The sequence below is a fragment of the Labeo rohita genome, chromosome 1 (assembly GCF_022985175.1).
Source record: "Labeo rohita strain BAU-BD-2019 chromosome 1, IGBB_LRoh.1.0, whole genome shotgun sequence".
Classification (NCBI taxonomy): Eukaryota; Metazoa; Chordata; class Actinopteri; order Cypriniformes; family Cyprinidae; genus Labeo; species Labeo rohita.
The window spans coordinates 18,975,864-18,992,323 of record NC_066869.1 but is presented as its reverse complement, the minus strand read 5'-3'; the positions used below and the strand labels follow the sequence as shown (position 1 = coordinate 18,992,323).

The 16,460-nt window shown below is 37.3% G+C and overlaps 1 protein-coding gene across 6 annotated transcripts in view; it reads left to right on the top strand.

Moving 5' to 3' along the window:
* The window catches only part of sh3pxd2aa (SH3 and PX domains 2Aa), a 125,234-nt gene that overhangs the window by 90,261 nt on the left and 18,513 nt on the right, over positions 1–16,460 (top strand). For 4 of the 6 annotated variants that reach the window (XM_051137851.1, XM_051137776.1, XM_051137570.1 and 1 more), the window contains exons 7-8: positions 345–392; positions 5,083–5,211. In XM_051137851.1, coding sequence (XP_050993808.1) covers positions 345–392; positions 5,083–5,211 — 177 coding nt within the window. The remainder of the gene's footprint in view (positions 1–344; positions 393–5,082; positions 5,212–16,460) is intronic. The other 2 variants (XM_051137723.1, XM_051137645.1) reach the window with 1 other exon arrangement.

Below are 16,460 nucleotides of genomic sequence, written 5' to 3'. Positions count from 1 at the left end.
AAATTCAGAATTGTAAAATAAAATTCATTTTCTATAATATATATAATTTCTTACATTTTTATTCAATTACTTAAAGTTCCCTATAACTAGGAAACTTTCTAATTTTTTTTTTTGCTAATTTCAAAGCTAATGCTAATGGTCTGTGCATATAGTAAGTCACAGATTTCGAAGGAAGTGAGCTGTACTGTAGTGCTGACAAATTGTTACTTTTGGCTGGATTTTGCAGCTTTGATGAAAACATGCAATGTTGGCTGTTGTGTCTTTTTCCCCTCTGTTCTGACTAACATTTGTACTCCTTTTTTCCTCTGTTTTTTCCTCTCTCCACTCTTTTCCGCTGCCCTCAGTTTGGATGTATGGCCTTCAGGACAGTCCAACCAAGTCTGAGGCCTCAGGTAGATATGCTTTATATGTGTGTATGCACTGTCTGTCACTTTTCCTTTTGCAAGTAATGTGGTTATTTTCTAGTTTTTACAAGAACAGTTCCTAAAACAGCTCTTGCCTAAGGTCCAAAATCAACACTCATCAAGTGCCAAATGTTATGACTTTGGCAAAGACATGAAAAGCCATTAATCACTATTTGGCTGGTAACTCCATTAGGAAATGCAACATAATACACAGCTTTAATCACGATACAACAGTGAGTCTGTTGTGAGCAATCCAGAATTTAACTTTTGAAATTAATATAATGGTATATGACTTTTACTTCAGGACAAGTCCATGCAATAGGCAAGTAGTGTGTGCATGTGCATGTCTGTGGGAATTTAACTGGCTAAAGAGACATAAACTGTTTTCCTAAGACATTTACATAAGGATGTAAGACTTTTCATGGTTCCAAAACAGATCTCGTAGGCCTGCAGGTTGAATGTGGCTTATGAAGTTTATGCTAGAAGGTGAAATGTTTAGAATAGGTGTCGTAAGCCTTGCAGCGAATAGGAAGACGTTCAGTGTAAAAACAGAGGATGTAAAACATGACATGAGCGCTTGTGGTCTCCTCTCAGTGCTCTCCGGGGAAGTCTTACAGACGACGGCCTGCAAATAAACATTTCAGAAAAGAATGCACTCTGTTTTTGGAAAAAAAAATGCTGACGCTCACAGAACTACAGCCCATGTGGAGTGTGGTTTTTTTTACCAGGATCATCACACACCCATCATAATTGGGCAATTTACTGCGGAATAAAGAAAACACACTGATTATGTAACACAGTATTTACTTGTGTACGTGCTTTGTAAAAACATTCATATTCCATCATTAGCTAGTCTTTAGCTAGTCAAATCAGGTTTTGTGTAGCTGGTCAACCATCGTGGACTAGCTAACGTCCAGTTTAGACAAGAAAACAGCTACTGGCTTGTGATGGATTTTTCCGCAGGGGTAAGCTGACTGTAAACGGATGCTAACGGAAAATTTGGAATTAGCACTGTGTTCTTTGTGGTGTTGTGGTGACTGTCAGATTGAAGTTAAATATTTCTGCGATTGGCACAAACAGCGTTAAAATGTCAGAAATATATTTCACAGTTCACTTCAGCACAGCTGCAAGCATTCAGTTAAGTTATACAGTATGTTTTCATGTTAGCATGACATGGCGCCATGAAGTGTGAGGTATCGCTAATTAGTTTGTTCCATCCGATGGTGATAGTGACAAGATACAGAACTACTGCTCTCTCGCCTCTCACAGCACTGAGCATCAGCACTCAAAGGATTCCCAAGTAATCCTGATTTAAAAGCTCATAGTGTTGAAACACATTGCGCTAGCAAAACAAACACGCTGCTGGCATCAAGACAGCTTGACAGTGACTGTGAATACAAGACCTGATTTTATGTTAGATTTGTTCGGTACAAAACGTTCAGTAATATGGGAACAATTTGTTAATAAACGTTATTAATAAGCAAACTTTATGGTACAGTGACAACATCAAATGCCAATATCAAAGTGTTTTCATACAGTATACCTTGGTATTAACATATGGTTCATTCTATAATTAAGGTGATCTGTAGGAATACGTGCATAAAATACCATCTATGTTTGCTACAGTTGACAGGTAACTTAGTTGACATTTTTAGTGTTTTGGACATATACTCAACATGGAAGCCTAGAACTACTAAACATATGGTATGTTTAGAAATATATTTTTATAAACAAGACATAAGTTTTATTTAAATCGCCATGTTCAAATTTGCAGCAATGATAACTGTGTAACACTGTTGACAGTCAATTAATCCACTCCTGACATGGGTTTACTAGTTTAACCAATACTACATAACATTTAGTGTTTCATCCATGTGGTTCTAGAGGAAATATCATCATACTGTGCGAATTATGTGAGAATCGAACAAACTATTCCTTTTTGAGGGGGGGTTTTCTAGTGAATAACTTAGTTGACTCTGTTTTTTTTTTGGACACAAATGAAAACAAGTGATATCACAATAAACACTTATTATTTTTGAAGCGCACACCCACATTTCTTGATAACCTAATCTAACTGAAGGCAAAACTATGAAATTAATTTATATTTGAGGTCATTTTAATGCTTAAATGCAGAACAGAATGAGGAACTTTACAAAATCGGACAGCTGAATACCATGGTTGTATGTGATATGAACATCATTTGTGAACAAAAGATATGGATTTTTCTACATTTACTAGTGTGATTGGGAAAAATATAATTGTGTACTAGAAAATTAAGCGTTGGGGCTTTATATTGATGAAAATATATTAAAAATATACTTCACGAACATGAGATGTACCCACAGTTATAGAATGACCCATATGTTGGGCACATAATTCATGGATTTACCGTGGTTTGTGTCCAAATAAGACATTTTAAAGGCATAGTTCACCCAAAAATGTTGTTCCAAACCCGTAAGACCTTTGTTCATCTTTGAAACACAAATTAGGACATTTTTTTTGTGAAATCTCAGAGCTTTCTGACCTTGCATAGAGAGCAACGCAACTACCATGCACCTCATAGTTTCATAAAATTACGCATGAACCACTGATTTCACATGGACTATTTTAACAATGTCCTTGCTACCTTTCTGGGCCTTAAAGGTGTCAGTTGTGTTGCTATCTATGCAGGATCAGAAAGCTTGGATTTCATTAAAAATATCTTAATTTGTGTTCTGAAGATGAACGATGGCCTTACTGGTTTGGAACGACATGAGGGTGAGTAATTAATGACAGAATTTTCATTTTTGTGTGAACTATCCCTTATATAACACCATAGGACATGTTTGTGTGCTTGCACAAGGTGCAACAAATCTTCTCACCACCGCTTTGGCTAATTTGTTAAAAATGATACATTTTATGTTTCTGTAAGAACATTTGAAACATTTCCTATTAAAAGCCTCTAGCTTCCAGAAGACCACACCATGAGAAAAACGGAGAGAAGGCAACCACACAATGTTTGAAGTTCAAGCACATATAACGAAACTACAAAAATAGTTCTCAGAAGTAAAATACAGCACTTGAAGTTTTAGCAACTATATGCAGAAAGCCTTGGAATGCAAAAGCCAGACATGTTTGATGTGTTATAGTTTGGATATTTTAGTTTAAAAACAACATCAAAGAGCATGTTCAGTCTATTTTATTGCTGTAATGTGATATATTTCTTAGTTAAACAGGATATTCCATGAAAAAGACACTACAAAAAATGATTTTTTTAAAACATATTTGAATTAAGTTTCTTAAGGGACTGACAGACGCAGACAAACAGCAACAGACATGTTTGTCTGGTTTCGTCAAATCAGTGTTTTAACCCTGTCTGCATGTATTAGTGTTGGTCGTCACTTGTTTTCACAGACTGAACGTGTTGAATCAGCATTTGTTGGGTTTTGTAATGTCTGAAAAGCGACGTACTGTAATCCAGTGACTGTTGCTGTTCGTCTGCATCTATTAGAGCATTGTGAATTGGCCTTTATGCTCACCAAAGCTGCATTTATTTGATCAAAAACAGTAAAATAGTAATTTTGTGAGATAATATTACAATTTAATAAAATATAAAAATTTAATTTATATCTGTGAAGGCAAAGCAGCAGTCTTAAGTGTCACTTGTTCCTTCAGAAATCATTGTAATATGCTGATTTGGTGTTAAAGAAACATTCCTATCAATGTTGAAAACAGTTGCTTAATACTTAAATATATAAAATATTTTTTTCCAAGATTCTATGATGAATGGAACGTTCAAACGAAGAGAGTTTGAAATAGATTGTTTATGCAACAGTCTAAACATCAACTTTACAGTCACTTCTTGATCAATTCATGTGGAAGTAATTTATACATTAATAGGACATATAGGACAACATAAGGCGGAATAAATAATTACAGATTTTTCTTTTTTGGCTGAATGATTCCTTTAAGTCACTGATGAAGAAGAACAGGTTCAAGAGACTGTCAGAAAGAAAGAAAGAAGGACAGAGCAAGAGAGCGTGGCTTAACCCCAGCTGAAATGCTTTCTTTTTGCGATTCACATAAACACAGCTTCTCTCTCTTAACTCGGCCCACTCATATGTTTCTATTTAAGGCTTGGAGAGCAGTCTACCCTGATTGGCGTTTTTCTCTCTCCCCGTTTCAGCCAGATGGGAGGAGGAAACGGAGAGAGAGAATGAGGGAGGGAGGAGAGAGGGAGGGAGGCCTGTTCTTGCTCGTCTGTTGAAGAAAAACTTTCTATCCCTCCACTCGCGAGTCACGTCCCCAACCGTAAACAGCTCTCTCCCAGCCTCTTTTCCCTTCCTTACATTCCTCCCTGTTTCCTCCCAAAAAACTTCACTGTATTATGGAGACCCAGCATCACCAAGACCCTATCGAGCTCTCGAGTCCCTGAAGGAAGTCTACCTCGCCTTGCTTTTTTGTAATCGTCCTTTCCCCCCATTCAAATGCGCGTCCAGCGAGGGCGAAGGTTCGTCTAAATGGCCTGTCGTTGCGGAGCATGCACAGTCAGCAGGAGTTCGATTTGCGCTAGGCTGCGGAGTGCGGATGGCGGTGTACAGGGGTCAAGCCGGAGGTCGCTTGCAGGGCAGGGTTGGAGGGGGAAGTGCGGGGATGGCGGGACGGTGGCTGACAGCCTGTTTCTTCCCTTCGCCGGCAGGACTGGACAGCAGTGAGCCCATGGTGCTGGAGCAGTATGTGGTGGTGGCCAACTACGAGCGGCAGGAGAACTCTGAGATCAGCCTGAAAGCTGGAGAGACGGTGGACGTAATCGAGAAGAGCGAAAGCGGTGAGTCTCTTACACACTCTAGAGCTAATTGGCTTACCACGTGGTTTTTATTGGCGAAAGCTTGTGTATACACAAACCACAAACACGTAGAGTTGCCTCCACACTTGAATGCTTTCACATGCTCAGTGATCAAAATGTCAAGCTGCTCTGTGTTTAGCCTCCTCGTCTTTTCTGATACATTCTTCCTCTTTGATGTGTAACTCCTCCTTTGGTCTTTGTCCTTAAGATCCCCTGGTTTCCTCTTCTGGCATCCCCCTCTCCCTGTAAATCTACAGTCTGGCTCTTGGCTCCACCTGGAGGTGTCGTATGGCCAGTTTTCTTGGCGGTTGGTCGGTCTGAACCCCCTTTAGATCTCTGGGATGCAGGCTAGATTAATGTGAATGCCCATGAGATAGGCATGTGAAGTCTGTGGGTGGAAACATGTGCTAATCGATCATGGTCACACCGTTAGAGTTCATGTTGAATGCAGAGACTGACAACAACAATGGAAAGTGTTGAAAGAAAGCCTTTGGTTACTATTTTCCCAAATGAATGCCCTTGCTAATGCTGTAAATGTTCAAACTTAGTGCAAACTGTTCATGCTGGTGTATCTCGTAGCCTTGTACAGTAGAGATTAAACATCGACTCTTCCAGTGTTATGAACTGTAGGCATGGTTGCCAAACATTTGAACATAGTGTTGTTTGCACATCCAGAGAGCTAGCAATGATAAAAAGCAGACTCTTAAGAGCTAGCATCTTGCTGCTGTGAGTAATCATTTTATCTTTTTGTTTAAATCATACAGAAGAGGGTGGGGAGGATTAGCAGGAGTTGTCAGGATGAGCAAAGATCCAGTAAACCTATTTGAACTTAACAACATCATTGAGTAAGACCAACTCAAAGAGGGCTTGACCTTCATAATGCTTTGTCTAAACTAGTCTAGACTCTGTCTCTTGGGTGTTCTCTGTGAGACGCTTTATTTTCAAGTTTGTTTGCTGCCTTTTCTATTGACTTTGGGTGTTTTCAAGCTGTAAATTCAGACACATGTTTTCTTTCTTTGTAGAATTTTGGTTATGCAATGGCAACATATTGGCCAATTTTTCCAGAATATGCAGAGGATATGGAATACTCAGAGCTAGAATGCATTAGACCATCATAGAATAGCCATGCCAAAAGAACAGTACTATAATGCTAATTATTAGGAGCCACACCATAGGACTATAAAGTTAAATGTGACCCTGGACCACAAAACAAGTCTTAAGTAGCACAGGTATATTTGTAGCAATAGCCAACAATACATTGTATGGGTCAAAATGATTGATTTTCATTTCATGCCAAAAAATAGTAAAAAAAAAAAGTAAAGATCATGGTACATGAAGATATTTTTTACATTTCCTACTGCAAATATATCAAAACTGAATTTTTGATTAGTAATATGCATTGCTAAGAACTTCATTTGGAGGTGATTTTCTCAATATTTGGATTTTCAAATAGTTGTATCTCAGCCAAATATTGTCCCATCCTAACAAACCATATATTAATGGAAAGCCTATGTATTCAGCTTTTATATGACATATAAATCTTAATTTCGAAAATTTGACCCTTATAACTGGTTTTGTAGTCTATGGTCACATATATTCTTTAAACTTGCTGGATTTAGGCTGACTGTCAGTGTTTTTATTATTCATCAGCAGTGTTGGTAACGCATTACAAGTAACCTGAGTTATGTAATCAGATTACCTTTTTTAAGTAACTTGTAAAGTAACTGATTACTTTTCATTTACAATGAAGTATCTGAGTTACGTTTTTCAAATAAGCAAGCCCAGCCTAAATGACGAAAAGTAACACAATGCATTACTTTCCATAAAAAGTAACTTAGTAAGGCAATTACACTCTAAAAAACACTGGGTTAAAAGCAACCCAACTTGGGTTATTTGGCAACCCAGCACTGGGTAAATATTGGACAGAACACATGTTAGGTTATTTTGACCCAGCTGGTTGGGTTAAATGTTTTTACCAAACATGTTGGGTTATTTTTTTTTAAGTCAACTATTTTTAAAAATTATTGTATTGCTGGTTTAAAATGGACTGGAACTTATAAAAACACACAGAATTTCTAGAGGCAATAGCAATAATCAAAAAATGAACATTTATTATTAAGCAACAACACATGGACAAATTTAATTTATTTGGGTGAATACAGCATAGTTTATAATACTGCATACATTTGAACTAGTTTAACAAGCATTTTAGATATAAAAAATGTAACATTTAAAAGTAGAATTTTTAATTTGAGTGTATTAAACCGTTTTCTGTATTTGCTTTTTACAGAAAGAGCGCTAATTCTCATGCCGGCTTGTTGCCGAAATCTAAGCCGATGAAGGGCTGCTGTTCGCCGGGTTAACCGTGAACTTCAGACCACGGCCTTGCGTTTCACTCGTAGCTGAAAGATGCCGTAACTGACTCCAAAACCTGCCCATAAACAAATAGTACTGACATTAGAGAACATATTCTAAGATTAAACTCAGTGCAATAATGAATAAAACCCATTTAATTTATGCAAGGCAAAAGGTGTTTCCATCTTGCAAAACAACCGGTGCTGACGCAGCTGACTGAAATCTCGTCCTTATGTTGTGTTGCGTAAAATAATACTATTTACAGACTTTATAAATGAAATGAAATTAAATGAAAAAGCTCTGACTGACTGTATCTCAGCAGCTGGGCTGTTTCGGTAGAGACAGGCTTAACCCAGCGGTTGAGTAGAAAAAAATAACCCAGCGTTAAAAATGACCCAGCAACTTAGCTACAGATAAACTACCCAGCGCCTAGGTAAAAAATATATATATATAAAAAAAATAACCCAATAAAATGATCCAACAAGTTGAACCCAGCATTTGTACCCAGCACCTGGGTAAAAATATTAAAATTAACCCAATAAAATGATCCAACGCGCTGAACCCAGCATTTGGGTTAAAAAAATAACCCAGCATTTTTTAGAATGTTTTTTTCAAAGAGTAACGCAATATTGTAATGCATTACTTTTAAAAGTAGTTTTTCACAGCAGTGTTCATCAGCTGGAAAAAAGGAAAATCTGAAAGACATTTCATGATTATTTTTTATCGCTCTTAATGTGACTGCCCTTTACTCTATACCTAAGCAGAGTAGATTTTCAGCTACATTGACTTATTCTCATTGATTCTCACAATAGCACAATTTAATCACAAAAGATTCCGAGAGATTCAGGCGTAAGACTCTTGCTCAGAATGTGGTTAAGTAAGGAACACTTGGCTTCCTCAGCCCTAGTTGAACTCCAGCTGTTTTACAGTGCAGGCAAAGCATGACAACTTCACTTTGGTTGGGAAGAGACGAACCACGCAGGGCTACAGGATTAATGAGCTTGAGAAACAGAAGCAGAGAGTGTCTGATTGAGAAAAGAATGGAATCTAAACAGAGAATTGTTTGAAGGAATTGCTCACCCAGCTCACCCAGAAGAAACTAAGCCATACATGTTTGAGCTGTTGTGAAGGTGGACAAATGATGACAGACTTGTTATTCTTGAGTGAACTATTCCTTTAAATCAACTTAAGGCAGCCTAGGCCAATTCCTGGAGTGAACCGCCTGTCCTCTGTTGACTCCAGAAATTCTCAAATGTTCAAAGCACTTACTGAAATTGAAGATGAGCTGCAGCAGCTTGATATCTCAGCACTAGAAGCCCATCCTCCAAACTACGATCTCTTCAGCAGGCTTCCATATTTTTGTACTATAGTATTAAATGACTACCCTAGTGTATCTGTCAGAGGCAGCATATTTATTACCTTTGGATATCATTCAAACCAACTTTTTAATGTGGCTGAAATTGCGTTTATAAGAAGCGATTGGCAGAAGTCGGCCTGCTCTGGCTTCCCTCTAGGTCATGGAGAGGGAACGGTGGAAAAATCCCCCTTGTCCTTAGTTCCATAATAGGCTAATGGATCCTGCAGGGCCTCAGAGTCTTACAGAGTGGTTACAGTGTCACGCACCAAACCAACACCAGCAGAATGCATTCAGAAGCTTTCGCTGAATGCCTGTAATATAGATAACACAGTCAAAGCAATCAAGTTTATAGGTCAGCGTGCTGTTTTTGTCATTATTTTATGCTATTCTTCCACGAAACAAGGACGTTTTGAAACAAAACCTCCAAATAAATTTGATGGTTATTTGTGGAATAGATTCTATGTAAATGCTGTTAACTATTACTGATGTTAAACCTAGTATGCCACATCTTCACTCATGTCGTTCATCTTCAGAACACAAATTAAGATATTTTTGATGAAATGCCAGAGCTTTCTGACCCTGCATAAACAACAATGCAACTTAAAGGTTTTATGGCCCAGAAAGGTAGTAAGGACATTGTTAAAATAGTCCATGTGACATTAGTGGATCAACCAAAAACAAAAATAATGACTTTATTCAACAATTTCTTCTCTTCTGTGTCATAACTTTACGGTTCAACCATTGATGTCACATGGACTATTTTAACAATGTCCTTACTATCATTTTCCCAAGGCTGCTGTGCTTCCTGAACAATGCTCTACTATGAAAATTGCTCTGTGCCATCAATATTGTGAGGTTCCCTCCCATCCTCTCGCCTCTCTCTCCCCTGGGTCCATTCATTCAGCCAGTAACCCCCGCTTACTGAAACAGAATCAATAGAGAGCTGCTCACAGCCTCGGGTAGACTAGTTTGTCTTGGCCTCGCTCCCATTGGAGATCCGGTCCGTGGAGAGCCATGCTGAACCTGGACCAAAGAGTTCAAACTTTCGTTTGCATGTAGCTCTAAGGGCGTCTGAAAGGATCTTTATAAACCTGGTGTTACCCCTCTCAGGGGTCTCTTTGTCATTAAGACAAAAGTCTTGATAGTAAAAAGGCCGCAAAGCTGAAATGGAAGCTGTCGTGGCTTTAAAGGATTAGTTCACTTCCAAAATAAAAATGACCTGATAATTTACTCACCCCTGTGTCATCCAAGATGTTCATGTCTTTATTTCTTCAGTCGAAAAGAAATTAGGGTTTTTAAGGAAAACATTCCAGGATTTTTCTCTTCATATAGTGGACCCCAGTGGTATGCAATGGTTTGAAATTGCAGTTTCAACGCAGCTTCAAAAGGTTCTACACAATTCCAGCCAAGGAATAAGGGTCTTATCTAGTGAAAAAAAAAATAATTAAAATATATGTACTTTTTAACCAAAAACGCTCATCTTGCACTAGCTTTGCGATCCGTGTCTTCACTAATTTTCTCCTCCAACTTTAAAATTGTCCAACATTGTTGTTTTACCTGTTTTTGTAAAGGGCGTTTGACTTTCTTTGCACGTTCGCTTTGTAAACACTGGGTTGGTGCTTCCACCTACGGCACGTGTGACCTTTCCAACGTAACTGCATAATGCATGAGGTCGAGCTAGTGCAAGATGAGCATTTGTGGTTAAAAACGATGTAATTTTTTATTATATATTTTTTTTAACGACCGATAGTTTTACTAGATAAGACCCTTATTCCTCGGCTGGGATCCTGTAGAGCCCGTTGAAGCTGCATTGAAACTGCAGTTTGGACCTTCAACCCCTTGATCCCCATTGAAATTCACTATATGGAGAAAAATCCTGGAATTTTTTCCTCAAAAACCTTAATTTCTTTTCGACTAAAGAAAGAAAGACATTAACATCTTTGATGACATGGGGGTATTTTCATTTTGAAAATCAATACATTTATTTCTTTCTATGATAGTATGGCAAGGAAAATCAATCAGTATCCAGACTTTCAACCTTAAAAATAACAATGGTCCCCAACTTACCTTCTAACATGTGTTCTTCTTCCTCTGTTTTTGTCCCTATAATGAAAGTCAATGGAGTCCAAAACACTGGAATTTTAATTAATTTTATTTTTCATGTTTACATACACAAAAGAGAAAATTCTGTCATCATTTTCTCATCCTCGTGACTTTCCACATCTGTATGCACTCATTTTCAAATGCTGTGCTTTTTTGTTTGTCATGTGTGTGTTTTTGATTCATCTTGTTTGTTCCTGAAGATCTCCATAGTTTTCTCACTGATTACTTTCCTGGACCGTACTTGCCAGTTTCCTCAAAAACATCACTCTCTGTTCAGTGAACCGGTCCAGGAAAACAAGTCCAGGATAGAAATAACATGTTTATGCTGATCTAAGACCAGCTGTTCCTGAACAAATCTCAACGACTGGAGCTCTCGAAATAAAAACCACAACAGTGATCTCAGATCAGTGTGCATGAGCGACCGACATCATCAGCCTTTGAAGTTCAGACCAAAGAGAGCCCCCTCCACCGCTTCGGCTTTGTCAGATTACACACAGCCCATTTTGGTCCTAAGCCCAAAACCTGATACTCTAGCTTTTGAGGAAAGAACTTGAGTGTGACCGAATGTAGGCCAGACACTGTGCTGGCCTGGATTTTAGAGAATGTCAGCTGAAATATCCTTCCAGTGATTTCAACCTGAGCTCTGTTGGAGTATTAATCAGACATGTGACATTTTATTGTAGGCAGTTATACTGAGAGATAATATTGTGGTAAAAATAAGTCAGACAGCGATTCTTTTTGGCATTCCAAATGCATATGTCAAATATAAAACATTTTATTATTAATGAAAGATAAATGCTCTGCTCTAAAACTTTTTTTTTTTTGCCTTGCTGCTTACTGCTGTTCCTAATCATAATGGAACTGATTGATTCCAATACTCAACAGTATGTTTCAAAAGTTTAGAGCCAGTAAGCTGTATTTATTTATTTAATTTTTGTGCTTTTGAAAGAAGTTTCTTATACTCACCAAGTCTGCATTTATTTGAAAAATTAATCAAATAAATATTATGATTAAGTGAAATAGGATTGTAAATAAACTATTTTCTATTTTAAAATATCTTTATATTGCCTGTGATGGCAAAGCTGAATTCAAAGTATATTTCGAAGGCTCAAAAGGACTTTTTTTTTTTTTTTATATATATATATATATATATATATAGAAATCTTTTGTAATATCAAATCTAATCTAAATCTTGTTGTATATTAACAAATATAATTTGAGTACATCTGAGCTTATGCAAAGTATATAATGGTTTTATGAAGTAACTGTAAAGTTAATCACTTTGTAAAGTAAATAATTGCAGAATGTTTTAAGAGATATTTTTTGCCTGCAGTAGTTCAAAGTAAACTTGATTCTCTCTCTCTCTCTCTCTCACTCTCTCTCTTCTGTCAAGAATGATTGCAGGCCTGAGTGTGAAGTTAATAAAAACAACGTGTTCCATTTGGAACTGTTGTTTTTTTTTTTTTTTTAACTTTTGGACCTATTTTAAGCATTCTGCTCTCGGCTCTGCTCTCTTCTGCATTCTGTTTCATGTTTTAATTTTTGTTTGCTACTTCAGCTCCAAAATAAAAAAGTGAAAGGCACATGTATTTTTGCTTGTCTGTTTTTTTTTTTTTCTCCGTCTAGCTGGTGTGGATGGAGGGAATGTGTGGTGAAAATTTCAGCTTTGAAGTTTAGGCCAAACATCTGTTCACTCTCTCTTTTGTCTTTGTCTTTGTCTTTTTCGTTCAGCCACTCACGGTTCTTGCCTTTACTTTCCGTGTTTTTGTATTTTGAAATGTATTTGTATTTTGGATCATCAGAGCTGAACATCAAACTTATATCACACAAGCTCAAACCAAAAAGTGGCATTCTGCAGGATATGGCCAAATATTGAGGACTGGGGGGGGTGAAATGTCTGAAACACATTAATGTTGGTTAAGGCGCTGTGTGAGGGTATTATGACATCATAATCAAGTCTTCATTTTCAGACTTTTAGTATATTACAGTATATACTGCTGTTTTTGTCGAAATACTTTCAAACTAAAAGCTAAACAAAACAATTAAAAACAGGTGAGTGTGTGAAAAGTGATTAAAAGTGAGCTGATTTGACTGAACAGCTGCAGCTTCACTGCTGCTTTCATTCATTCGTGATTGGTAATGTTTGTTGTTTCTTTGCTCCTAGTGGCAGCAAAGGGAATTGCATAAATTATGATTGTTTTTAAATTGGCCGTTAAAGGGTTAGTACACCTAAAAATGAAAATTTGCCTATTATTTACTCACCCTCAAGGCATCTTAGGTGTATATACCTTTCTTTTTCAGTCAAATATAATCAGAGTTATTAAAATTTGTTCTGGCTCCACCAAGCTTTATAATGACAATCGGTGGGTGTTTCTCTTCAACAGTCCAAAACAAGTCCAATAAATTGCATCCATCCATAATTAAAAGTGCCTCACACAGATCTGGGGTATGAATAAAGAATTCCTGCAGCAAATTGATGTTTTTTTGTAAGAAAAATATCCACATTTGAAACATAATAATCACTTTAATCTTGCTTGTGCTAACAGTTGTGCACAGAAGCAACTCCAGGTGAATGACGTAGAACTTATACATAGCGCATGCGCCTGTGAGTCTTGCGAAAAAAACAGTATTTGTTTACAGGAGCAAACGAAGCAAAGTTTCCTTACTTTACCAAAGGAAAACCAGTCCATCGAAAATCCTATATCGATAATCCTCTGACATTTTTCTTTACAAATCCTTGTTTGATTATTATGTTTTAAATATGAGTATTTTTCTTATAAAAATGCATTGATTTCACTACTTGTGTGTTGCACTTTGTATGGAGCACTTTTTATTATGGATGGATGCACTTTATTGGACTTGTTTTGGACTGTTGAAAAGAAACACCCACAATTTTTAATATAACTCCGACTGCATTCGTCTGAAAGAAGGAAGTAATATACACCTAGGATGCCTTGGGGGTGAGCAAATAATGGGCCAATTTTCATTTTTGGGTGAGCTAACCCTTTAATTCTCAAACAAACATGCGATCCAAAACTCATACATTTGGTTTAGCTACATGTTGAATTGCTCAAACACAAGCATTGCTTTGATAATAGTGTATATACACACAAATATCAAGTGAAATAATCCATTTTTAGTTGCAATGAATCTTTTTGTCAATGCAAACCTATTGTTCTTCCTTTCATTGAATACAAAAGAACACATTTTGAAGAATGCTCACATTGCTCAATACAGCAAAAGTGAATGTACACAACATCCTCTTATAGTATTGGTTGAGCCAGTAGTTGACATTCTGAATTGCACAAGAATTGTTGTGGTCGTGCCAACACGTCTGCATCTCATCTAACCGTGTACATAAACAAAAGCTCACATGACCTACTACCCTACCATGTGTATCAGAAGTTCATGGCACACATATGCAGCTTTCAGAAGAAACATTTCTCAGAAGCAGATACGCAGTGTAAGATTTATTAGTCTGTTTTGCTTTGAAGAGCTAGCCCACCTGTATCTCAGCAGAACAGCTTCTGTTGTCTGTTTTTGTGTGAGATGATCATAACGTCCTGAACCGCAGAGGAATTCAGAGGAGTACATCGTTTCAGCATCAAAGAAGCATTCCTGCTGTCTGTCTTGAGCTCTGCGTGTCTTTTGTTTTGGTGAAAGAATTTGTCTCTGGTCTGTTAAACAAGAGTTTAGCTTTGAAACTTGGCAGGCACAACACATAGAATCAATCCAAGTTCCCAGCTGAACTCAGATCAGAAGAGCCAAGTCAGTTTCTCTGACTGTTCATACTGATTATAGCTTGATTGGAGGTCCAGTATTTGAAATGCCTTTACGTTTTGTTTATGCTGTCTTGAATGCATACTGACACCTATTGGTGTGGATGCTAGGCATAGACATAAGACTAGAGCCTTCATCTTACAGTATGTGTGTAAACATCATTTTCATGAAGTACTAATAATTTTTGTAGCTTTTAACGAAAGGTTGTACTGAAGGTTGATGAAACACACCTATAGCATATATGAAAATAGATAAACAAACACAAGCCGATTCCAATGAAAAGCAGCTTTGTGATGGCTGAACTCTGTGCAACGCTTGCCATTTTGCATTTTATTTGAATTGACCCTCTGTGCTTGCCGTAGACGGTTCCTGGTGTGCACAAACAGGGAGACAGTATCTCATTCAAAGAGGGTCAGTCAGGCAGGGTGGCCACAACCTGCTCTCAGCTCTCTCACAAATTCATTAGCAAATTCATACTCCTGTGTGTGTGTGTGTGTGTGTATGTCTTGAGAGAGATCTGCTGTGTCAGGGTGGTACAGATCAGTGTGGTCTATCTGAATCAAATGAATCTTGTGATTTCTGTATGTAAGCACTGTACTGATCTGTTGGCACACTGACTTCAATGTAGCACTATTTTTTTGATTTCCATGTTTGTTTTTCATGTCTCTGTGCATGTCTTCCAACTACTGGCATCACCATTTAATTTTTGAAATGAGAGTCAGTGTTTCTTTGGGGTTTAAAATGTACATTACTGTTCAAAAGTTTGGGGTCTGTCCTAGTTTTTCTTTTTTAATGTTTCTGAAAGAAGTCTCTATTGCTTACCAAGGCTGTATTTGTTTAAAGGAGTAGTTCACTTCCAGAACAAAAATGTACAGATAATGTACTCACCCCCTTGTCATCAAAGATGTTGATGTCTATCTTTAGTTGTAAAGAAATTATGTTTTTTTGAGGAAAACATTTCAGGATTTCTCTCCATATAATGGACTTCTATGGTGCCCCCCGAGTTCAAGCTTCCGAAGTGCTGTTTAATTGCAGCTTCAAAAGGCTCTAACGAGGAAGAAGTGTCTTATCTAGCAAAACAATTGGTTATTTTCTAAAAAAAATTACAATTTATATCCTTTTTAACCTTAAATGGTTTAAACTGCATTTTGGAAGTTCAAACTCGGGGCACCATAGAAGTCCATTATATCAAAAAACAATTTCTTTACGCCTGAAGAAAGAAAGACATGAACATCTTGGATGACAAGGGGGTGAGTAAATTATCTGTACATTTGTCATGATAGAAATTACTTTACTGTCACTTTTGATCAATTTAATGCATCTTTGCAGAATGCAAGTATTAATTTATTTCAAAAACTTGATTAAGTTTGACTTTTAATTGAGATCTGAGGTAAATATTCTGGATAAATGAGCCAAAAAGTCCCATATACTGAATTTGGATGCATTTTTTTTTTTTTTTAGTATTATCGTAATACCAACGTTGAAGTCTTCATCGTGTGGTCTTGAGACCACATAAACATGGTCTGGGTCTGGGTCTCAACTTGAGTTTTGGTCTGGATGTAGATCTTGGTTTACCGTCTTAGACAAGACCACAGTCTATTTCCAACACACTGAAGATGATAATTATGTCCACCAC